Genomic DNA, 25,949 nt, shown 5'->3' on the forward strand with positions numbered 1-25,949 from the left:
CTGAGGGTCCAGAAGGCCCCAGCTTGCTGCACACAGTGACAGAGGCAGTCATTGAGCTTCCAAAGAGAACACTATTGTCCATCAGGCAGAGGTCCCCAAGAGCAGAAGCCTCTCTGACAGTCCACAGCTGGAGCCCCGGGCCTCCCATTGTTCTGGCATAGTGAGGGTATCAACATGTGGCAAATGACTTAGTGGATGGTCCAATGCTGGCACCCTTGATTTCCACACCAGTCCCTTTTGCGTGTGGACTTGTCCTTGATACCCCTGCGACTTCTCAGTTCCATGTCTCCCTGCCAGGCTCTGGTTTGGTGTCTGTGGGAGGAACCCAAGGCATCTGATTCAACCAACCCCCCACTTTAAATAAGGCATACGTCATGAAGAAGAGTAAGGGTTTCTTTGGTGGTGATGGTGGTCGGGGGTGGGGGGCGGGGGAGACAGTGAGTTGACACAGCCAGGAAACACAGGGCAGGATGTTGTCAGCCTGGCTCGCTATCTATTTGGTGGTGTTTCATAATCTCCAAACTTCTGACCTGTCCTGAGGCACTGGTTAACCTCAGGAAGGCTCAGAGACCATCATGAAGAGGCAAGGAGGTGTGTGTGTGTGTGTGTGTGTGTGTGTGTGTGTGTCAGAGAGAAAGAGGGATTGAGAGAGAGAGAGAGAGAGAGGGGGAGAGAGAGAGAGAGAGAGAGAGAGAGAGCCCACAATCCACAAGGGGTGAGCCTGGCCAGGATGAACTGGGTCAGCAGAGGTTACAAAGGTCTGAGGTCTGGGGAGGTGAGAAGGTAAGTCAGATGTGTGTTTGTGCCTGTCAGTAGTGCTAGCACCTAGTGGGCCTGGGAGAAGGTCTAGAGGTAGAATGAAGGGCAGGGGCAGGCAATAGTCCAAGACAAGGATAGTGAGAGTCTAAAAACAAAGGGAAGCCTCTGACTTGGATGGCATTGTTGTGTTTTGTTTAATTTTCTTGAGACAGAATTTTATGTAGCCCCCGTTGGCCTCAAACTTACTGTGTAGTTGAGGATGACATTGAATTTTTGATTCTCCTGCCTCCTCCCTCTTGGGATCACAGGCATGTGCTACCACACCCAGCTTATGTGTGGGAACCAAACCCAGTGCTCTTGCACATGCTAGGCAAGTGCTCTTCCAACTGAGCCACAACCCAAACCCTGGGGTTATGAGTTGACTAGGAAATGTTCCCCAGAGGCTAATACGTTCATCCCTTGGCCCCCGGTTGATGGTGTTGTTTTGAAAGACATTGGAAACTACAGGCAGCCAGGATCTAGAGAAACACCTCAGAGACAGAGTATGAGCAAGACCCTAGCATTCTCCATGCCCCAACCCTGGAAAGGTTGGATTCAAGGTGTCAGCACATAATGGGAACTGGGGTTAAAGGGTGGTGGGCAGCCTTGGTCCAGGCTCCATCCCAATCCAGTGCTGCTCTTCTCTGCAGGCTGTGAGGGGCTTTGGGACAACATGAGCTGCTGGCCCTCCTCAGCACCCACACAGACGGTGGAAGTGCCATGTCCGAAGTTCCTCCAGATGCTCACGAGCAAAAATGGTAACCACTCACCACAAAGAGCCCTGGCCAGAGGCTGTAACGGCTTCTGGATAAGGACTCAGGTGCCAGAAATCTCTGAGGGCTACCAGTGTGTGAAAATGATAAAGGGAACTCTGGAGACTAGAATCCTTTCATGGGTGTGTGAGAACGAAAATTTCAGGGTCTCAAGGAAGGAACCAGGAGACAAAGTCTTTAGGGAAGTGTGAAGAAGGCTGAGGCCAGTGCGATGGCTCAGCATGTTAAAGGTGCTTGCTGCCAGTCTGTTGACCTGAGCTTGATCCCCACGACCCACCTGGTGGAGGAAGAGAACCGACCCCCACGAGTTGTTCTCTGACCGCCACACAGGCTTCCAAACAAGTAAATGTAATTTTAAAAAGGAGGAAGAGAAAGAAGAGGATGAGGTGGAAGAGGAAGCGGAGAAGGGAGAGTGGAGGAGGAGGAGAGGAAGAGGAGGGAAAAAAGGCAGCATCAGCTAAGCTGTGCCTCATGACCCCAGTTTAGAAACCCTCTCTCCTTCTTCCAATGTTTCGGTTCCCTCCGCAACCAGCCACCTTGCTTCAGACAGTCCTACAGTGCCAGCCTCTGAAACAGGCTGCCTCTAGAACACTCACATCCTGTGTCCATCATTCTGGGCCTCGCTGGTACCCGGATGCTTCCCTGGTTCGCTGGTTCGCTGGTTCCCGGGGGGATGCCTTACCTGAGCATACCTGTGGTTTGTGAGGATTGCAGGCGCTTGCTTGGGGTGCTGGGATCCAACCTTGGGTACTCACATTTGCACAGCAAGCTCTTTCCCCTCCCAGCTACTCCCCAGCCCTGGAAGTAAATTTTAAACATTTTTTTTTGTTCCTTCTCTTCCACCTCTCATACTTGCCTTGCTAACCTCCAAATCTGCACCCTAGTCCCCCCTCTCTCCATCATGCTAGCACCTTCAGTTTTACCAAAGGTCTTTTCTCCTGGTAGGACCCCTCCATGTCAGCACTTGGGTCTGTGGAGCTCAGGACTAGACAGACTATTCTTGCAGCCATGGTTGGCTTGAGCAATATACTGGTCCCAACGTCCAGTACGGTCCATGGCTGGCCAGGTACCTGTTGTAAAGGACTTTTGGGCCTCTATTCTAACAGCCATCCCCTCCAGAAAGCCTTCTTAGAGCCCCCACACCCACCTTTTTGCACTGTGACTAAGAAGAGCCAGTGCCGGTGGCCACAAGGGTGATAAAATGCCTGCCTGGTCACATTCCTCCCGATTAAACGTTTGAACTTCTGTCCACCTATTAACTCGAAGACCTCTGAATGACTGGTCACTTTCTTCTGCGGCCACCTTCTGCCTGCCACATGGTGTCACTGCGGGGCAGGTTTACCTTGAGGCCCTGCCTTCTAGGCACTGGCCTGGCTCTGGTAGGAGGACCAGTTCACTCGGTCATACCTAGCTGGCCCAAGAGCACGGGCCAGGAACTGTCTGGGCCTGCTAGTCACCAAGAACTGTTCTCCAAAAAAAAAACAGTTTTGTCTCTGATCTGACTGGACACTTGCCCTCTGACCTCCAGAGAGGAAGGCTCCTCCCAGTATGTCCCCAATCCCAGGGAGAAGTGCTCATGGACACCAGCCAGTGTTCAGGACAGCTTCCTTTTGAAGAAGGCAAATACATTCTAGAGTTAATTCCTAAGTAGCCCTTTCCTACAACAGTCTCCATGCTGGCCCAGACAGGCATCTGAGTGACTGGAAAAGCTGCAGGCTGCTTTCTGCCTCGGATAGTTCTCGTGCCAGGCCTAGAACGTCCCTTCAAGAGACATTCCTTTGATTCTTAAAACAGCACTGAAAAATTTAAAGTTATCATCTAAAATGTATTTAGAAGGACCTGATACCACAGGCCTGTAATCCTAGCCTTCTCTAAGACTGAGGCAGGAGAATCCCAAGTTTAAGGCCTTTCTGAGCCAATGTAGAGAGTCTGCCTCAAAAGAAAAAGAAAAAGAAAAAGAAAAAGAGAAAAAGAAGAGGAGGCTGGATGGCAGCTTGGTTGTAAAGTGCTTGCTGTATAAACATGAGGGTCTGAGTTTGATCCCTACCATTCAGGGAAAAGCTGGTGAAGGATGGTTGAGGAAGATACTTCATATCAACTTCTGGCCTCCCTGTATACACATACACACACACACACACACACACACACACACACACACACACACACATACACACACACACATTTTTGGACTTGAGAATCAAATGAGGGCTTTGGACAGGCTCTCCCCTGAACTGCACATGCATACACACACAGACATGAAAACTTACGTTTCCAGAGCTCTTCTGAAGGAATCACTGTCGTGTTAGGAATGAGGAAATGAGTGGAACTGAAGGTATGGAGAGAGCCCATCTTTTTGCTGCAACACCCTATCCTTGTCAAAGGTTCAGGAACCAACAGTCAGGCATCTTGGGAATGCTCTTAGGTCCCTGAGGACCTGGAGGACTCTAGACAGGCAGGCAGCTGTGCTGGGCTGGATCCACAGGGTTCTACCATCTCAGCCTGTGCTGACAGCCTTTGGCTCTGGGTGTTTCTATCCAGTTAGTCCACATCTGACCGTCACTTTTTCTCCTCCCACAACCTCGCTCCCTGACTTCATCCCAAAGCTCTCTCACCTCTCCCTTGAATGCTGAGGCCACACCCTGCCCAGGCCTGCCTCTTGAGGGAAGGCCACTTCTGGCTGGCACCAGCCTGGCACTTCACCCTCGCTATGGTGAGAGTGATTGGCATAAAGTCACATAAAGACTGGGACACAGCTCAGGGCAGAAAACTATGATTTGGCTGACTCTAGGCCAATGTTTCAGGCCTCCTGAGACTATTGGACGCTGTGGGGCCACAGGGAGTGTGCCCGGTGGAAGAGGGCCAGTCATGGCACAACCTCCGTGTCTGCACTGTTTTCCAGTGCCCCCTCACCAAGCTGTGGGACGAGACCAGAATCTGTACAGGACAAGTTTAGAATTGTGCCTGGCCCGAGAAAAGCAGGCAGTGTTTCTCCAGCACAGTGGAGCCTGTTGGACCCCAAACCACAAACAGTGGCCCAGGCCCTGGGGTCACTAGGAGAGAGCAAGCCAGGTCCAGCAGGGGTTATTGCGGGGCCCCTGAATAGGGCTCTCATCCACAGAACTTGGTGATGACACCCTCAGCCTGTGAAGGACATAGGCCCTCAGCGGCTAGAATGAAAATTCAGTTGTTCATTAAGAACAGGACAGCAACTGCTGGAGGCTGCAGACGGCCTTCCCGACCAGTGGCTCCCTCCCTTTGTCTTTGGATCCTGGCTTTGAAAGGTCAGGTGGCTGACAGGGGTAGGCAGGTGTTAGAATGTGTGCCTAGAATTCAAGAGGTCCTGGTGAGATCCCACACCTACACAAGCACATGCGTGCGTGCCCACTGCGGGACATTCTTCCCTTGTAGTGTGCTCCACGCAGTGGGAAACTCAACCGTGTTCTTACAAAAAGAACTCACCTCATTCGTTACTGTCTGTGCAGTGAGCCAGGGTTGATGCCCAAGTGCTCTGGGCCACACTCTTGGTTCCAGGAAACCATTGCCCATGTGGTCAGAGGAGTCAGCCTGCAGCTTCCTGCCAGGCAGGGACGGGGGACACACACAGCTGCTCCCAACAGACAGCCTCAACGTTGTAGCTAAAGGAATACAACCCAGTTCCTTCCACAGGGAGCAGCTGCCTGACAGGCTTTGCCTCTGTGACCTCTGTAGTTTCCATCTGGTGAGATGAGCAGGGCACAGTGGTCAAGCACGAAGACCTGAGTCTGATCCCCAGAACCTATGTAAAACTGTAAAATGCTCTAGTAATGCCAGCACGAGGGAGGCAGAGACAGGTGGGCCTGGGACTCAGTAACCAGTTGGCTTAGTCTAGTTGGCAAGTTCCAAGCCAGTGAGAGACTCTGTCTCTAAATCCAAGGTGGATGGTATTTGAGGAATGGGACCCAAGGTTGACCTCTGACCTAGACACACACACACAAACAAACACAGACAGACAGACAGATAGTGACACAGAAAGACAGAGAGGGAGAGAAGGGGGAGAGGGAGGGAGACAGGGAATGAGATAAAGACAGACAGACAAAGAGCACCCTCGAAACAGGGTTCTAACTGTGGAAGCCTAAAGATTCACCCACAGAAGCCAAGCCCTCACCTTCCATGCAGGCGCTCTAGGACTCCCTCCTATGTCAACAGAACTAGGAGCAAGAAAGGGCATCCTTACATGATGAAGAGCCCTGCGGTCCAACCCCCTTTCTCCATTCACTGAGATCTGATGTGGGCAAGTTACATCAGCACTGCATGCCTCAATTTGCCCACCTACACAAAGATGTTGATATTTTCATGTTACCAGAGTTTTACTGTAATGATTCCATCGCCCAGTCCTCACTGCTCATGTGCTGTACACTTGTCACCCTCAGGGTCTCTGTTCCGGAACTGCACACAGGATGGCTGGTCAGAAACTTTCCCCAGGCCTGACCTGGCCTGTGGGCTCAACATGAACGTCTCTTCTAATGAGAAGCGGGTGAGATTGTTACGTGTGCCACCTGAGACGGATGAATGTGGGGTGAGGAGAAAGGACAGGGAAGCCAGAGAGGACCTGAGTGCCGGGATTATAGGCATGCTCCATCACATCTAGTTCATGAGGAGTGGAGGATGCGACCAAAGGCTCTGTGCATGCTAGCAAAGCAGCGCTCGATTGGCCAAGCCACACCCAGGCCAAACTTAGTTCTGTTAAAGCTCTCCGTCCTTCATCAGCTCATGATGACATGTCGTGCTTGACTCTCTCTCTCTCTCTCTCTCTCTCTCTCTCTCTCTCTCTCTCTCTCTCCCTCCCTTTCTTTCTTTTTAGCCATGCCATTCCCAGACATGTGTCACTAGAGTATTGACAAATGTCAGTGTTGGACTCAGACAATAGGAAGAGCAGGCACGGGTGCCCCTAAGCAGCTACAGTGTTGAACAAAGACTGTCAGGCTGCTCCTTGGGCCGAGATGGTCTTCCCCCAGCTTTTGCAAGTGAAGTTTTGTTGGGATGGAGCCAAGCCCATTAGCACCACAAGGCTCTTCTGCATGACAGGGACCAAGCTGAGTAGTTGCAAGAGACTATGTGGATCTTTGAGCCTAAAATATTTGCTGTCTGTCTCTTAATAGAAAATTCTCACTGTCAGCTGAGTAGAGCAGACAGCAAACAGGTGACACCGTCAGGCTCCCAGGCGGAGACAGTTAGTCTGACACAGGAGAGAGAGCAAGGATGTTGCTGGACCGAGTCTTCTCAGGGCAATGGACAGCTGCAGGGAACAAGGGTCATGTGAGAACTCCTGGGAGCTGAGGTCATGATGGGGTCAAACCTCATGGACGTGAAATTGGGGCTGAAGGACACTTGATACTGAATAGGACAAATTATTCTGCCAGGACACCGCACAGTCAACCTGTGCCTTCTCTGGCTCCCACGAGCCCGTGTAGGCATTGCTGGAACAGACGGCCACCCTCGGTGGTGCGTGTCTCCCTGCGCCATGTCTCAAACCAAAGGAAAGGGCACAGCGTAGTGGTTCGGGGCATGAACCCAGGAGCCGGGATTGCACACCAACAGGTTGATCCCGTCGTTGATCAAGGCTTGCGAAATTCCACAGATCTCCTTCCTTCCTTCTTTTTATTTTTTTAAAGACAGAGTCTCATATAGCCCAGGCTGGCCTCAACCTCCCTAAATAGCCCCGAGTGACCTAGAACTCCTGTTCCTCCAGCCCCTCCTTCCGAGTGCTAAACCAAGCCTGATATGTGTGGTGCTGAGACTCACACTCAGAGCTTTTAACCTGCTAAGCGAGCTTTCTGTCAACTCTTCTCACCTTAGGAAAGGGACACTCTAGCCCTACTACTGAACCAGCTACTCCCTGTTTTCCCCTTCCCAGCCCCACAAATAACCATCCTGGTCACAACCATTCCACTTTATCTCATTTGATTTTATTAGGAAGGGTCTCTTATCGCCCGGGCTGGTATCAAACTCCTTGTGTAGCTGAGGTGACTGTGAACATCTGAGCCTCCTGCCTCTCCCTCCTGTGTGTTGGATGACAGGCGTGTGCCACCATGCCTGGTTTATATAGCACTAGGGTGCTACATCCCAGCCCTGCACAATTCTTCGGTGTTCCAAATTCAAGGGGTCATTAATCTAAGGCAGCTCACCTTCAGAGCTCTTCTCTTCCTCCCCGAGAGACGGCTTTTGGCTTTAGGGATGGCTGCAGCAAGGGGGAGGCCCCAGCAACCACAGTTGTCATGTGGAGGGTCCGATGCCAAACATCCTTATTTATTTGGAGTCAGAATCTATGTACTTTCTCAAAGCTTCTACCACTGGACTTCCTTTACAAAGGGAGTCTTGCCTTTCATCTTGTCAATCATTCTAAGATTTCTTACCTAAATTGCCACCACTCTCCCACCCCACACACTCAGCATTTCCTGTGAACTTCAGGTGATGCAACACGTCACTCAGAAGCACCCAGATTTGTTAAGGTGCCTCTTAAAATAACACAGTCGGGCTGACGACAGCCCAGGGACACTGCCACCTGTTCAGAACATTCTATTGGTGGACGAGAAAACAGGTTCCATTTTTATTTTTGGAGGCCAACTCATACCTCAGAGTTTCTACCACCTCACCCTGCTGGCCCATGCTGGGGGGATGGGAATCGCTGGGGGAAGGGACAGACACTGCGGGCCCTCTGAATGGCAGGCATTGTAGATACACCCCACCTATTAGCTTCCTCCTGTTTCTAGCAAACCTGCAAGGGAGACGATAGGACCCCCGTTTTGTAGGTAAAGAATCTGAGGCTCAGGGGAGTAAATTAAGTAATTTGCTCAGGGTTCAAAACTGATAAGCACGAGGCTGGCCTTCTCAGGTTTGGAAGCTTGTCTTATTTCTCTCCTGTCTGCTGTATGACACTGTGGCGTTTGGGCCATTCCAATCCTGAGGCCATTGCTGTGCAAAATGATCAAGGTATAGCTCTTGTGCCTTAAAAACTTAATTCCCCCTCTTCAGTCACTTACTAGACATCACTTATCAAAATGCCAGGATAGAAAAATGCAAAAGGAAATAATATCTCTGCTCAGAACCATAAAACCGAGGTCAGCAATTTGCTGACACATGACAGATCTCATTACCACTTTTTTTTGTTTAAGAATTTTAAAATTACACTTGTTTATTTTTTAGTGTGTGTGTGGGGCACCTGTGCCATGGCTCAGGAGGCCAGAGGACAATTTGCTGTGATCAGTTCTTTTCTTCTGCTATGTGAGGCCCAAGGCCTGGACTCACATCAGGTTTGTCCGAAATTGTCTTTACTTGATGGACACCCTGCCAGCTCACAAGCTTATTTTAATAAAGATATGAAACTGAACCGCACAGACCAGCTGATACCCTTTTTTTTTTTTGAAACAAAGTCTTATGTATTACAGCCTAGCCTCCAACTCACTATGCTACACAGCTTTATAGATTTAAAAAAATGTGATTATAAGATCAGATCACAGGATATTTAAGTGCAGGTCCTCCCAATCAGTACCCCAGCATGGCAGATTCTCACAGACAGCCGATACCAGTGGCTTGCTTTACTTCCTTATCAGGGCCTCGTGTAGTGAGACACAGCTTTATACTCTCCTTGTGGCTGGGAAGAACCCTGAACTTTTGATACTTCAACCTCTCCCAGCTTGTGCACCCCAGCCCCTGCCCACTATTCAAAGTGCTGGGAATGGAAGCCAGGGCTTCACACATGCTAGACAAGAAGTCTCCAGTCTGAACCCCAGCCCTAGCTACCCAACCATTGATCACAAAAAAAGCCGTTTATTATAACCGAACTCTTTTTCACATGTAGCTGAAATTACACTGCACATGTAAAGTTTGTCTTCTGCCTTTGCACCGTGAATGGTCCCGACTTCTTTAGAAACCCTCAGAAAACATTAACCCTGGAATGTCGTTAAAGGTATGTAGGTTTAAGATAATGTACTTAGCTATTCCATGGTTGGGTACTGGACACAGTAGTTCTGTAAGGAACACACTGAACCAACAGGATGGATAAAGGGTCTTTCCCCAAGCTTGATGCTCCACACACAGAAAAAAATAAATGTAATCTCAGAAATGTCTTTATAAACAAATATTTTTTTCTGACAATTGCTGTCCCTCAGGGTCCTCGTGGCATTGGTTCTTCGAAACCCACCTATACCCAAATTTGAAGATACTAAAATCTCTTATATAAAATTGCATAATATTTGTGTAGCTCTTATGCACGCCCCTGTGCATCCCTGATGAAACCTCTGGAGGCCCTGCAGCACTGAATGTACTGTGGGGATGCTCTAGAAACAGTGGCACTGTATTGCCCAGGGAATAAGGGCAGGACCAATGTCTGCACTAGCTCAGGACAGGAAGAGGTTTATATATTTTTTTGCGTTTATTTATTCTATGTGGCACATGTGTGGAGGTTGGGGGACAATTTGCAACTTGGTTCTCTCCTTCCACTGCGTGGGTCCCGGGGCTAGAACCCAGAGCACCACTCACCACCTCTCCAGGACAGAAACAGCCCCGCTCCGCCGATATTTTAAAATTGTGGGTCATGGAATATGTAGACACAGAACTGTGGCTACGGAAGGCTGGCTCAGCCTCCTAGAGTTAACCCCAGAGTGCCCCCTGCAGCTGCATTAGCAGAGTGCATGTCTAGCATGCAGGAGGCCCTGGCTTCCATCCCCGTCCTGGGAAAACTGGGCAGGGTGGCGCACTCAGGAGGCGTCCATAAGAAGATCGCTAGTTTGAGATTATCATCAGCTACACATCAGGCCTGAAGCCAGCTTGGGCTATGTGAGACCCTGTCTCAAAACAGAAGGGTGATCAAGAAGAAATGCCTATTTCAAAGGCTCTCAGTAAGTAACTCCACAGACTGCCTGAAAAATTGAACCCATTTTCACTCCCACCATTCCTTTATCTGGATGGTGTGTTATTCATTTTAGATATATATTTAGATATAAATTTGTTAAATTTATCACTGTTTTACTACTGTTAATATTTTCATTGTCTTAATGTTTATTTCCTCAACCCACTTTAAGACTATTGTACAATTCATTTTTCTGAGCCTAAGTGTAGGTGTTATTTAATTTTTTTGTTTGATGTTCCTTTCTGCTGCAATGTTTTTGCATCAAACAGTGTGAAGTGGCTGGTGAACAACTAAATGTCTGTCTGGTCGCATTCATGGTAGAGTAGGGCATAGGTCAGAGGTGATGCTTCTATGTGCCTTCCTGGTCTGGGCTGTACAGCGATGTGATTCATGTTGTCATTGTCATTTAAAAATATTTATTTTATGTCAGGTGGTGGTGGCACACACCTTTAATCCCAGCACTCTGGAGTCAGAAGCAGGAGGATCTGAGTTTGAGGTCAGCCTGGTCTACAGTCTGAGTTCCAGAGTAGCCAGGGCTACACAGAGGAACCCCATCTCAAAAAATTATTTTATTTTTATTTATGTGTCCCGTATGTATATGTGCGTGTGCAGGTGCCCTTGAGGTCAGATGAATGTGTCTGAGCCCCCAGGAGCTGGAGCTAGTTACAGTGATTGTGAGCTGCCTAACACAGGCCCTGGGAGCCAAACTTAGTCTTCTGCAAGGGAAGCAAGCACCCCTGAGTACTAAGCCACTGTTCCAGGCCTCTGGGTGTCTTCCTTAAGGATATCAACAAACCACCACTGCAACTGAACTAATACTGATGGTGTGGACAGAGGTCAAAACCAGGAACTGAGAACTGAGAAGATAAGTGAGGGTCAATGGGCAGAACAGATTTATTTGAAAATGACAGGGCACTGTGTACAATCTTATAACCTTTCCACATAGGACAGACTTCGTCTAGAAGGCGGATTTATTTTAGATGGTTCTAGAAAGAAAAATTAAAGAAAAGAATACATAAGTGGAATACAAAAGTTAGCTCTGTTGAGTGCTACTTTAAAAGATTACGGCTGATACCGACAGCACACACCTTAATGCCTGCACTCAGAAGGTAGAGGCAGGAGGACCAGAAGTTCAAGGTCATCTTCAGTTATGTTATGGGTTCAAGGCCAGCTTGGAATATATGAGACCCTGTGTCTCAAAGACAAAAAGGGGGTGGGTGTAGTTAACTTGAGTCCTTGCCTAGCTTGCAGAGAGCCCTGGGTTTGACTCCAGCACTGTATAAATCAGGCATGGCAGCACACACCTGTAGCCCAAGCACCTGGGAGGTGGAGGCAGGAGGATCCGGAGCTCAAGGTTATCCACCAAGGAAGTTTGAAGCCTGCCTGGTATACATAAAACGCTTTCTAAAAAAAACTTTTTTCCTAGTATTTTGCATTGTTGAATGCCAAGTGACTTCCTCCAAAGGCAGTGAGCAGCTTGTCTCTGGGAGTGTTTAAGTAAAACTTTGAATTCATAGTGCTGGTAAAGAGACCTACCAACAGGCACGGGAATAAGTAGTCAAGGCTGAGCCAGCGCTGCCTCAAGCCGGTGCCCTGGGATACAGAAGAGCCAGCTACAGCCAGTGGGGTGGGGGTTGGGGGGTAGTGCTGACCTGTGTCTCTCTCTCCTCAGCATGCATACCTGCTGAAGCTCAAGGTCATGTACACTGTAGGCTACAGCTCCTCCTTGGCCATGCTCCTGGTCGCCCTCAGCATCCTGTGCTCTTTCCGGTGAGAACACACTGCCCCCCCCCCGGGACACAGTCCTTAAGGCTTTCCCTAATTACTCAGGATGGAAAGAGGGAGGTGTGGGTGGGCCGCCTGGCCATCTCATTAAGCTCAAGGTGGCTATAAATGTGGCTCAACACAGAAGTGGAAATTTAAAATGTGTGTTGTTGTTTTTTTTTTATAACAACAACAACAACAACAAAGAGTAAAATTCTGTAGATGAGAATGCGCTGTTGCAACATCACCAGAAATAAATGTATGTAAACATATGTGTGCCCTCAAATCCGAAAAAATATGGCAGGGAGGACCAGTAACAAATGTCCAGCCCCCCGAGCACAGGAGAAAATTCAGGAGCTGGTGGTCGTGGCTGGCCAGGGCAGGAGACATGTTACTGTTCCAAAAGTACTAGATTGTGTTACTCTGCCCTGTTCTGGTCTAGCCTATTCCGACAGTATTAACATGTCGACCGACCCTGCTAGCCTACAACTTGAGACGATACCTCGGTCTCCACCACCCAAGGGCTAGGATTAAGGCTCGGGCCGCTCTGGCTGGCTCTCTTCTCTAACTTCAGTGCAGCACACGGCGTGCGCCGGCCACCGGGGCCCTACAAGCTTCGCAGGTTCTGTTTACACAGAGCTGGGACCTGAGGGCTCCTGTCCCGGCTTTGGTTTCCTCGCAAAGGGGAGGGGGCCGGACAGGCGGCTCTGTGTGAACACCGGCCTCCTTCCACGATCTCGCAGCCCCACACTCTCTCTCACAGGAGGCTGCACTGCACCCGCAACTACATCCACATGCACCTGTTCGTGTCCTTCATCCTGCGCGCCCTGTCCAACTTCATCAAGGATGCTGTACTCTTCCCCTCCGACGACGTCACCTACTGTGATGCCCACAGGGTAACATGCCTAAGGGTCCTAGACTGATCTTGGGAAGGACCAAGCCCCGTAGCTCGCTGTCCTCCTTGCAAGCACCCATTAACGTTACCCAGATGCCACAGTAACCAGAGGTGCTTCTCAGGACGTGGAAGCTCTGGGAGGGTCTGTAAAGCTCTGCAGCCGTGGTGTAAGTCATGTGTAGCGCAATCGGCGGAGACTGCCTCGAGTGCCCCGTGCCCGGAGTGGACCAGCCACTCTGGGAACTAGATCTGTGGTGAGACTTTTTTTTTCTGGACTCGGACAACTCCCAGCTGCAGACAAATGGCAAAGTCTGGTTATCGGAGAAAAGAATCGAGTTGGGCCTGAATGTGTGCATACACAGGTCTTCAGAAAACGCCATTTTGCTAGGTCTGCCGTCTCCTCCCTCGCACTGTCCAGACGCCTCTTAGGTCATGGCACTCGTGTGTGCGTCGCTGGGGCCCCTGGCTACCCACCGTAAGCGGCTGAAGCATCTCTAGTGCTCCATGTCCCTGTGGCATCTTGGAGGGCACAGTGTTCTTCTTCACATCCTCATCCCGGGCAAGAATGAAGGCTGCAGATTAAACTTCTTTTTTTTTTTTTTTTCATTTTGAGAGACTTTGCTTTTTTATTTCCCTCTCAGAAAGCACACACACACACATACACACCATATACAAACATATACACTCACATACACACTCATACACACAAACATGTACACAAACACATACACTCACACACTACACACAGATCTTATATACACACTCACACATACACACATGCACACACATACATACACTCACACACACTCACACCGGAGAGGAAAGGCAGTTTTGCTAACTTTTATATTTAATGGCTGAGCCATCTCTCTAGCCCCAGTTTTGCTAACTTTGACTCAGTGCCTTTTTCTCTCCCCAGGCTACAGTGACCCCCTAAAAAAATAAATAAATAAATAAATAAATAAAGGCTCTGGTCAGTACTAGATGGTTTTCTCTGAAGGAGTGCAAGTGTCTTCCTCACCATGGCTCAGGGCAATTCACAACTGGAATCCACTTGCTGATTATGGCAGCTCCTAGGCCATCTTGACTTCAGGAGAACCCTTGAGTGTGCTTATTCCTCTGTGTGTGTGTGCGCGTGTGCATGTGTGTACACGTGTGTGTACATATATGTGCAGATAAGAGGGCAAGTTCAGGTACCTTTCCTCAGACTCTGCTTCATATTTATTTTTTGAGACAGGGCCTGTCACTGGAACTCCCCAAATATGTGAGATTGACTGGTCTTCAAGCCCCAGGGGTCTGCCTGCCTCAACCTCCCTAGTGCAGCGACTGCAAGCATGCACCACCAAATCTGGCTTTTTAAAATGTGGGTTCTGAGACTCAAACTCAGGTCCTCATGCTCACCCAGCAAACACTTTACCCTCTGAGATATGTCCACAGTCCTGTGGAGACAGTCATACATTCCGGGCCTTCCTTCTCCCCCCTCCCTCCCACCATCCTCTCTCCCTCCTCCCACCTCCTTCCTTCCCGCCCCCTGCCTCCTACAGTGTGGTGTTGTGTTCTTTGGGAGCAGTTACTTGAGGGAGGCTCACAGTCACCCAGCCAAGGCTCACATGCCTGTCTCTTCTTGCAGGTGGGCTGCAAGCTGGTCATGATCTTCTTCCAGTACTGCATCATGGCCAACTATGCATGGCTGCTGGTGGAGGGCCTCTACCTTCACACACTCCTTGCCATCTCCTTCTTCTCAGAACGGAAGTGCCTGCAGGCGTTTGTGCTCCTCGGATGGGGTATGTCTGTCCATGGTATTATATGTGTGACAGGTGTGTGGTGTGCAGGGAAGGATGGTAAGTTGAGAGTGAGGAGGATTTGGTTTCTAGTTGCAGTTCCATCCATCCACTCATCAGTCCATTCACCAAACCATCCACCATGTTTCCTATCCATTCCATGTATCCATACATCCATCCATGCATCCATCCATCAACCCGTTAATTCATCCTCTCATCCACCCATCCATCCATCCATCCATCCATTCATCCATCCATCATCCATCCATGCATCCATCCATTAATCTATTCATTCATCCTCTCATCCATCTACCTACTCACCCACCCACCCATCCATCCATCCATCCACCCGCCACCCAACCATCCATCCATTCCATGCATCCATCCATCATCCATCCATGCATCTATCCATTCCATGCATCCATCCATGCATTCATCCATCAACCCATTCATTCATCCTCTCATCCATCCACCCATCCATTCAATCTGCACAGTATGAAAAAGAAAAAAGAAAAGAAAAAGAAACCAGGGATTCCAGGGATTTAGTGTCTAGTCCCAGATCCACACTTAATGTGGGCAAGCTTTGGCAAGTTGCTGGATGGTTAACCCTTTAACCTCAGGTTCCTTGTCTTTCAAATGTGGAATAAGAGTTGAGATTTAGGTTTAACTGAAATTTGGGCATCCTGAGGCATTTCCGGTTCTATTCTGCCCAGCACTTGCCTCACCTTCCATAGATGACCCCTTGCAAGTCTAGAACTAAGAGAGATGGGTCAGACAGACTTCAAACTTAAAGGAAACAGAGTGGTGCACATAGCTGATGGGTACAGAGCTCACCAACTTCACATCAAGCTGAAGCCAGGCATTCCCTGTCTCCTCTTCTGTCCTTACACTGCAGTCTGTAACAGTGGCTTCATCCCTAGTGTTTTCCACGTCACCACCACCAGGCTCCAATAAGACAAAAGACAAAGAACCTGTGGGTTCAGTCCCAATGCACACAGAAACACATACACACCAATACACGCAGACACATACATATATAAACACACATACACACCAACACATACACACACATACAGAGCAAACACAGATCATGTTCCACCATTCCCTGCACTGCTCTGCAGTTCATTCTGGTTGGCACACATGAATCTCATACACATGAGTGAGGCAGCCACAGGGGTCTGAGAGAATGGAATGCACAGATGGTCATAAGCCACTCAAACCACCTGGTTTCCAAAGGAAGTTCAGGACTTAGTTTCTAGGAAAGAGAAAATGGCAACAAGCCAGTCCTGCAAAGACCCTGCCTTTTCTTCTCCTTCCCTTTCTGGTCAAGGAACTCACTCCCACTTCCTGAGCGCTCAGTGTTTTCCAGGCCATGAGCGCAGACTTTACACTCGTCTTTTAAATTCACTCATCAACCTCCAGGAGCCTCGCAGGGACTTCAGCTCAGAGATGGTACAAATATGTTCAGCTGGCTCTCTAAACAAGGGTGGATTCAGGGCTACTTGTGAGTAACAAACATTCCACCCACCTACCCACTCAGTCACTTATGTGCCCAAATATACATCTGTCCATCCATCCATCCACTCATTTATGGACACAATATATATCCACCTGCTCATATATATACACATATACCCACATACCTGTGCACATACCCATTCATATATCCACACACCTCCCCATACATCTATCTAGCCATCACTTATGAACTCCAAACCCACCCACCCACCCGTCTGTCTCCCCACCCACCCACCTACCTATCAGTTCATTGTTCTTTTGATTTATCGTATATGTAGGTAACCTCAAGCTCCCAGGTGCCTGGGCGTGACTTACAGCTCCATCTGGTTTCTCCTTGATGCCTTCAATTAGGAAACGTCCTGCAAGGAAACCCCTCTTAGATGTTATTGCTTGTCTGAATCCTACTGCTAGAGTCTTGTCTGTCCCCCAGACCAGCAGGAGGGCTGGTGAACACACTGCACCCTCCTCTCCAGAGCTTCAGCCTCTTCAGCACGTGACCCCTGATCAGCAGGTGCTTGTCGGGCCAGACTTGTCTGCATGGGTGAATAATCCCGCAGGGGACCAGGGGCTTGCCTTTGACTGCCTAAAGCACCTGGTTTAGAACACAGCACCCCGGGCTTCACAGCCCTCATCTGTCAGGATTAGAGAAATCGACAAGATCAGGCAGGACCCTGACTGACTCCACATCAAGCCGTTCTTGCTGTTCAGAGATCACAGATAGAGAAGTTAAGGCTGGGGACGTGGCTCAGTTGGTGGAGCACTTGCCTTCCATTCACGAGTCCCTCTAGATTAGACCCCTGGGACTGCATCAGCATGGTTGGTGACGCACACCTGTAACCCCAAGACCACAAGAACAAGGATATTCTCATAGTCACGCACTGAGTTCAAGGACAGTGAGCTCCATGAGACCTGTCTCCAATAGATATGTGTCTATGGATGTATTTTCTAAAGCAACGTAAAGGTTACTAACACCAGATTACCAATCCCATTACCCACAGGATTTTAGTCAAGTAAGGAGCTGTAAACTTGTCTGGGACTGGACCCAGGGCATCCTGCATATTGTACAAGAGCTCCAACGTTAAGCCACGCTCCCTAGGCCTGCTCTTCAGTTCCTTAACTGGTCCTCCTAACGTTTATCCTCATATTTCTCTCTATGGGGGAGAAAGCTGCACTTGAAATGGCACACGCATGCATGTCAGAGGACAGCCCAAGCATCGTGCCTCAGGGCCCTTCACCAGGAGGATGGGTACTTGCCAGGGCTCAGGGGCGGGGGATTTCCCAGGTGACACAGTGGCCTGCAGAGGAAAGAAGGAGTCATTGAAGGGAGGGAGGTTGTCAGACATGGTGGTCAGGGGACTCTCGCAGTTCTGACTGACTGGCAGCTAGGTGCTTCTTTATTTATACAGGTAATGCAGAACAAAGACAGATTAATGATTACCCAAGAAGTACAAATCATGTGTTTGGTTTTTCATTACATGTTCAGGGTTACAAGTTCAGTCACAATTAGAAAACACAAACAGAACAGATTTCATTTTTATTATCAACCCTATAACTCCAATTTAAAAAATCCAAAGAATGTGTCCTCCAAAGCAAACACATTTATTATATGACAGCCTGCTTTTAGGCTGGCAGTGTTTGCAGTTTTAAAGCATTCCAGACAAACAAAATATCTGAACAGTCTTTTTATAAATAGCAAATATTAATACCTAACTTCTTTCACTGTGTATTTCATCATCTATGCTGTAAAGCAGAAAGATTTTTTAGTCAATCTATCTTATTCAGAGTTGTGTTCCTCCAGGGCTGTACCTTATATGACCGCCTATTTTAACCACATTTTCAGAGAGCTCTAGGCATATTGTAAAGCAATGAATCTAGAACCTAGTCTCCTGGTTCTCCTGGCTAGCTAGAGTTTGTCAATAGTCTCTGTTTACCTTGCACCTATTATGCTTTTTGAGTTTGCTCAGGGGCAGATGCTCCAAGACAATTCTTGGAATAATGGCCTCATCTAGCTATTGCTTATCTGTGCTTAATGATCTCCAGAGCATAAGGAAGACTTCCAAATAAAGTTAATTTTAGGATTTTCCTGGAAAGACTCAGACTCATACAATTTTCTCAGGAAAAAGACATACAATGAATCATAATGCATAAAGTTCCCAAATATGTAATATGCAGAGACCAAAACCCAAAAGTGAGAGGTATAATGACAGTGATTGCAGCACTTGGCTGAGCTGTGCCGGAACTGTATCAGGCAGCTGTGCCAGCGTCATCAGTTTCACTGTTTCTAGTGCATGTGGCTGTGAAAGACACTGAACTTGCAAAGTGCTAGGCTGAATGGTGGTCAGGCTTCAGGACTCTGCCTGTCTCTGCCTCCCCAGGGCTGGGATTACAAGTAGGCATCACTGCACACAGCTTCTTTATGAGTTTGGGGACTTGAACTCAGGACCTCATGCTGGCAAGGCAACCCTTATTCTCCCCTTTCTAAACAACACACCCACCTTTGTTGTTCTGTCCACCTGAAAGTGTCTGTTTTCTTCTTCTGATGAAAGGTAAGTACACAGAACTCCTTTCCCTGCCTATGTGCCTTAGGACTCTCGGTCGTGGGCGACCCCTCATTTGCATATTCGGCGTGTCCGTTGCCAGAGCTGTGAGAACACAGTTTACGGCTGGGCCAAGTGGTATGCAATGACTTTGTTTTCTATGTATTTAACATTTTATTTCTCCTGGAGTACCATTTTATTTGTACATTATTGTTTTTTAAATACAGATGTAAGTTACCCTCCAGGCCTAGGCAGAGCGACTCACAGCGACTCACTAAACTAAGCTTCGTTTAGTTTCTCTTTGGTGCTTTTAAAGAGTTTTTTTGATTTTTTTAATTGTCTGCATGTGTGTGTGTCTGACTGCGGCTCTGTGTATGTGAGTACAGTGCCTGTGGGGGGCAGAAGAGGGCGTCAGATCCCTTGGAGGCGGAGTTATAGGCAATTGTGAGCCAACTGCAGGGCGCTGGGAACTGAAGGGTTCTCCAAAACAGCAATGAGTACTCTCAACCACTATGTCATCTCTCCAGCTCTCCTCCCTCCTTTGTGCACTTAATTAATAATTGTCTCTCCTAGGAATGCCCTTCCCTGACTCTTCTGCTCTTCTAAATCTCCACATGCTAAGGGCTTGTCTCTGTTAGATCGGAAGGAGGGGGCCAATTAGATTACTTTTACTAAATCTTCCAAATCGTCTGAAAAACCCTTCACTCATTTTCCAAACCATTAACTACAACAGGAAACGTGTACGTTCTTACATATTTTGTCAACCTGACTTTTGTGTGCCGTGTGGTGTGTAGTGTGTGATGTGGGTGTGCACATGTATGTAGGAGTCAAAGGTCTATGTCAAGTGCCTTCCACTATCATTGTCCATCTTATCCCTGAGCCAGAGCGGACTGATTGGCTAGGATAGTAAAGTCCAGGGATGCGCCTGTGTCTGCCTCCCTTCTCTCTCAGTCCATGCATGGCTTTTTTTTAAATATACATTTCCTTTTATTTTATGTGCATAAGTGTCTGTTTTCATGTATGTATGTACACCATGTGCATGCCTGGTGTCCACAGAGGCCAGAATTGGGCATCAGGTCCCCTGGAACTGGAGCTACAAGCATAAGTCACTGTGTGGGTGTCAGTCACTGTGTGGGTGCCAGTCACTGTGAGGGTGCTGGGAACGGAATCCAGGTTCTCTGCAAGAGCAGCGAATGCTCTTAACTACTGAACCCTCTCTCCAGCTCCCTATGGTGCTGGGGCTACAAACTCAGATTCGCATGCTTGTGTCTTCCTACGGACTGAGCTTCGCTCTCCAGCCAGGTATACTTAATTTTTTTCTGAAAATCAATTATAGTTTATCTAAAGTCTACTTATTTTAAATGCTAGCATTAGAGATGTACTTCAATTAAACCCATACTGGGGGCCCAGGTTTAACCCCCACATCACACACACACACACACACACACACACACACAAAAAAAAAACCCAAACATATTTAGTGAAAAAGAGATATGTTTTTGTTTTCAGTCATCGCAAGGATGGACTGTGATACACTGTCTCCGCGCCCCCCCCAACATTCCGCTGCTGCCCTCTCATCTACAGATGAGTATCTCCATCTCTTTTTCTTGCCAGTTTTGTTTTGGGATAGGAGTTTCCCATCTAGCCCAGGCTAACGTTGAGCATACACTGCTCCTGCCTCAGTCTTCCTGGGGGCTGCAATCACAGGCCTGTGGCACGGGTCCTTGTTTCTTGGGGTGTGGATTTATTTAACATGTGTGTATGCATGGGTATTTGAGTGTGTGGTGTGACTCGTACGGAGGGGCAGTGGGCAGCGTGTGGGAGTTGATTCTCTCGTTCCGCCATACGGGTCCTTGGGGTGCCGCCCGCCGATCCACCTCACCAGACCACATCCTTGGTTTGGAGAGTGTTCCTATGCCCTCCCTTAGAGCTTTCCCTTCTGTCCCGGCTTCATTCTCTTTGCAGAAACTCTCTTTTGCACCAATACATCTGCTCTGTGTCTAAATTCTTGTTCTTCCCCGCTCCATTCTGTTTGTTTACTCTTCTTTCTGGGGGAGTCTAGCCTTTATCTTCCGACTCCTCTACTGAGTGTTTATTTTGGAAATTGTATATTCGTTTCTCTGCCCTTCTCTGTTCTCTGAACGCTCCAGGTTGGCAGCATCCTGCTGTCTCTTGTAGATGTAACCTTTCCCGCTGTTCAGGTGATTTCCCTCAGGTTGTTTTGTTCAAGTTTCTTCTGCTCCCTGCACGGTCTGTTTCCTCTCAGTTCCTCTTCTCTGTTTTGTTTCTAGTTTTCGATGTAATCTGATGTCTATGACCTCGGCTCTCTGTTCATAGTTAAGAACAAGACACTCCAGAGTTGATGGAAATCTGTTTCCCTAGGGAGATTGGCCTGAAGTGGCTACTGTATTGGAGGGTCCTCAGCTATTTAAAAAAGCTTCATTTATTAGTTTGTTGTGTACAGTTGTGTGTGTGTGCGTGTGTGTCTTATACATGCATATACACATGCTACCATACACATGTAGGGGTAAGGGAACAGTTTGTGACAATTGGTTCTTGAGTCTAGGGATCAAACGTAGGTTGTGCGGCTTCGTGGCAAGCGCTTTTAGCCATGTCAGCATCCCTAGTTCTAGGCCCTTTGTCTAGGGTCATTCAGTTTGTCCTGAAAAGCATCCCTTAATGCCTTTGGTTGGAGTCACAGGGTCAGAGTGAGGTAGAGCTTTGCTTACTGGAGATCTAAAAATAGAGTGGCCTGGGTGCCTGGCCTCTCCCCACCCACTGTGTAGAGCAGCAAATCTGTTGGGATCATTGTGTGAGCTGCAGTGAAAAGCTAAGCAAGTTGGGCACAGTGGTACACGCCTGGGGCCCCAGCTACCTGTGAGGCTGAAACAGGAATCTGACTCGAGTCCAGGAATGTGAAACCTCATCTCCTAAAATAAATAATAATAATGATAATAGTAATAATGCTTGCCTAGCATGCAGAAAGTCCCAGGTTTAGTATCTAGCACCCAGCATGCTGGTATTCGCCGGTCATCCCTGTACTCAAGAAGTAGAGGCAGGAGAATCAGGAGTTCAAGGTCATCCTCAGTTACATATGGAGATCCAAGCCGGCCTGGGCTACATGAAACCCTGTCACAAAGAAACAGTAAAGCAAGGCGAAGAGCCAGGCCTGATGCTGTAGGCCTGTGATGGCAGCTTTGCATGTAGCTTCTGGGATCTAAGACTCAGGTTCATGATTGCACAGCAAGCATTCTCAACCACTGAGCCATCCCCAAGCCCAACGGATAAGATTTGTACAATCAATACTTTAACAAGTCAACAATGGCTTTGCCATCATCTGCATCTTTTATCTAGCCCACTCTGCCAGGCACGTTCTATCTCAAACCAGGGCCTCCCCAAATTGCATGCGTGTGCCTTCTCTCCCTTTTACAAGTGCTTAGGAAGCTGGCCCCAGGCTCCTGAGAGTATCCTAACCCCATGTGGCTTTCAGATTTCATCTGACCCCACTGCCATTCTTAGAGGATTACCAGAACCTCGGAAGCATATGGCTGCACACTGATGCAAGATGGTAAAGGGGTGCCATGGCAACCAAGTCTTATCTTCGGCTTAGCAGCTGGATGGGGGTACATGTCTCCCTCCACTGTGCCTGTGTTGAAGGATGGGCTCTCTCTCCTAGACGTGTAGTTGTCTGTCTCATTTCTGTGGCAACATATTCTGGTGGAAGCAACTTCGGAAATGGTTTATTTTGGTTCACTGTTTGAAGGTATGGCCCACGGTGTCAGGGAAGGCAGTGGGAGACCAAGGCAGCTGGTCATATGACATCCACAGTCAGGAAGCAGAGAGGTGAATGCTGCCTCGGCCCAGGACCCCAGCTCATGGGATGGTGCTACCCATGTTTGGTGTGGGTCTTCCTGCCTTAGTTAACCTAACCTAGATAGTCCCTTGAAGACACACCTAGAGCCTTGTCTGTTCAGTCATTCTAAATCCTGCCAAACTGACATTAACCATTTACCATGCCTCCCTTTGTTTTGACCTTCAGGTTCTCCAGCCATTTTTGTGGCTTCATGGGCTATCACCAGACTCTTTCTTGAAGACACTGGGTAAGCTGGTAGGAGGAGGAGTAACACAAACACAGCACAACATGCTAACATGCTATTGTCAGCCTCTGTAGCGCTAGATCTGCAGCTGGGAATTCAAGTAACCTTAAATTCCTGGCTCAAGAGGGAGAATGCTCGCCTAGCATGCATGAAATTCAGAGTTTGATTCTAGCGCTGCATTAACTGAATATAGCAGAAGAGGATAGACATATTTTTAAGACTGTTTTTTTTTTTTAATGTATGTGTATATGTGTAAGTATGTGCAGGTGAGTGCAGCTGCCCATGGAAACCAAAGCGGACATTGGATCCCCTCGATCTGGAGTTACAGGTGGTTGTGACCTGTCCTACATGGGTGCTGGGAACTGAACTCAGGTCCTCGGCAAGAACAGTATGTGTTCTTAACGTCTGAGCCATCTCTCCAGCCCCAGGGGGAACAGATCTTGGCAGTGGTGGGCACACTGAGGTGATGACCAAGGGCACAAGCACAGCCTTCCTGCCAAGGGCTGCACTAGGGACCTGCCAGCCAGCCCAGTCCCCACTCCTCGTGATGCCTAACCCTCTCTTCCACAGATGCTGGGACATCAACGCCAACACTTCCATCTGGTGGGTCATTCGAGGGCCTGTGATTGTGTCCATCCTGGTAAGTGGCCATCCTCTTCTGAGCTGGGGACAAGCAGGGGAACACTGAACCAGTGAGGAGCTCTGAGGGGTGGAGAGCCCGGGGCTTGAGTGCCCAGCAGGCACCACGAGGGTAGGCACTGCAGAGCTTGGCAGGTTGACAGAGGCTGTTCCTTAAGGAGTGGCAGGAGGGTAAAGCTTGCCAGGAGTCATTCACCTTATTTTTTGGGCCAGGGTCTCCTACTGGAACCTAGATCATAGATTTGGATAAACAAACAAACAAACATTTCCAACGAGATTGCTTCCCCCTCAACCCCAAACCCACCACCAGCAACAACAAAGCAAACAGAAAGCAAAGTGCTCCCAAGCATGATGAGGTATTTTGTCAGTCGGGAGACTGAGGCAGGAGAATTTAGAGCCTGAGGTTTGTCTGAGCTCCGTCGTGGTATGCTGTATCAGAAAGGAAAGCGTGGGCTGGCAGATGGCTCTGTAAGAAAAAGCGCTTGCAATGCAAAGCTGACCACTTGAGGTGCATTGCTAGAACCCACAGTGGAAGGGGGAAGTAACTCATAAAAGTTAGATTTTGACCTCCACAGGTGTGTGTGTGTGTGTGTGTGTGTGTGTGTGTGTGCGTGCGTGTGTCTGCACTCATGAGCACAAACACAAATATAATAAAATAACAAAATTTTTAAAAAGTGGACTCCACGTGCAGGCAAACCTGCATGCATCAAAACTCGCAGGGGGTTCCAAGACCAAGAGTGAATGATCTGGCTGGCAACTATTACCCATGAGCCGCAGAGCCTGGACAGCAGGGTGTACTGCTTTCAGCCATGGCCTCTGGATTTATTCGTGTCCCTGGGACTCGGGGTATACGGATGAACAGCTATGATTTGCCATCCTGGTTGTGATGTCTTTCCTGCCCCAGCTCTAGGGATCGGGGCCAGGACAGAGGACTCAGGAGACAGGACGCCTTAAGCCTGACCTCTGTGTTGTCTTGCAGATCAATTTCATCTTTTTTATAAACATTCTAAGAATCCTGATGAGAAAACTTAGAACCCAAGAAACAAGAGGAAATGAAACAAACAATTATAAGTAAGTGCAAGGCAGACCTTGGCATGCTCGGGCAGTCAGCAAGCATCCACTGAGTGCCTGCTGTTTACTCCACAGAGTCAGGCCGAGACTACCTATGGGATAACTAGGGTGGGTGGGTGCAAATATGCCTCAGTATGAAACCGCAGACATGGAAATTATGTGGGGAGAGAAAACTAGGAAACCAGACAGGAAACCTACAACAGAGAGATCGGAACATTGCAAGGCTGGGAGGGGGAGGAAGTGGGAGGAGGTGTTGAGATGGAGTGGACAAGAAAGGGTATGACATTGTTTGCTAAGCAGCAGCCATAGCCCAGGCATCAGCTTTATATGCTGCTACAGCTTTACTTACGTCACTGATAGGGGTGGGTGGCCGGAAGCACTGAGGCTTGGCGTGAATCTGGTGAGTGTTGTTGTCCTTACCAAGTGCCGAGCACGTGGGACTTTGCAGACTTTTCAGAATAAATAAAAACATGGTGAAGAGGTTGCTCTATTATACTTTCCTGGCGTGAGTGGGGGCCAGGGCTCTGCACCTCACACTGTAAAATATCATAGATAAGTGGGTAGCTGGGTAGATGATACATAAGTAATTGTATGGATAAATAACAGATACAGATACAAACATTCAAAGATGACAGACAGGTGATAGATAAATGATTGATAGATGATAGATAAACAGGTACAAAGATGACTGATAAATGATAGCTAAATAGCTGGTAGGTACACAAAGAGACGACAGATGTGGATAGACAGGTAGATGATAGATTGATCCAGAAAAACAAGCCAAACTCCCCAAACTGAAAAAAAATATCTAGAGACACTGCAGCCAGACTCAAAGTGGTCAGGCCCTAAGTGAGTTGAGGCGTCTGTGAGGGGGCACTGAGGTCAGTCCCGAGTGGCAGCGTGTCCCTGTGTCCCCAGGCGCCTGGCCAAGTCCACCCTCCTGCTGATCCCCCTGTTCGGCATTCACTACATCGTCTTTGCCTTCTCCCCAGAGGACGCCATGGAGGTCCAGCTGTTCTTTGAACTGGCCCTGGGCTCCTTCCAGGTAAGTTCGGGGCCTGTGATTTAAAGAGGGCTCTCCAGGACTAGAGCAGTGGCCCAGTCAGTAAATTACTGGCATTGTGAGCATGGAAACCTGAGTCCAACCCCCAGACCCCACCGAAAGCTTGCCCATGGTGGTGCATGCCTACAA

At 48.5% G+C, this 25,949-nt stretch overlaps 1 protein-coding gene across 4 annotated transcripts in view; it reads left to right on the top strand.

The window, feature by feature from the left end:
• Positions 1–25,949, top strand: part of Sctr (secretin receptor) — a 52,662-nt gene that overhangs the window by 20,726 nt on the left and 5,987 nt on the right. For all 4 annotated transcript variants that reach the window (XM_060371683.1, XM_060371684.1, XM_021661727.2 and 1 more), the window contains 9 exons: positions 1,449–1,556; positions 5,981–6,084; positions 12,131–12,228; positions 12,986–13,118; positions 14,745–14,898; positions 22,990–23,050; positions 23,618–23,687; positions 24,666–24,757; positions 25,676–25,802. In XM_060371683.1, coding sequence (XP_060227666.1) covers positions 1,449–1,556; positions 5,981–6,084; positions 12,131–12,228; positions 12,986–13,118; positions 14,745–14,898; positions 22,990–23,050; positions 23,618–23,687; positions 24,666–24,757; positions 25,676–25,802 — 947 coding nt within the window. The remainder of the gene's footprint in view (positions 1–1,448; positions 1,557–5,980; positions 6,085–12,130; positions 12,229–12,985; positions 13,119–14,744; positions 14,899–22,989; positions 23,051–23,617; positions 23,688–24,665; positions 24,758–25,675; positions 25,803–25,949) is intronic.

This window comes from Meriones unguiculatus, chromosome 18, assembly GCF_030254825.1.
Source record: "Meriones unguiculatus strain TT.TT164.6M chromosome 18, Bangor_MerUng_6.1, whole genome shotgun sequence".
NCBI classification, from domain to species: Eukaryota; Metazoa; Chordata; class Mammalia; order Rodentia; family Muridae; genus Meriones; species Meriones unguiculatus.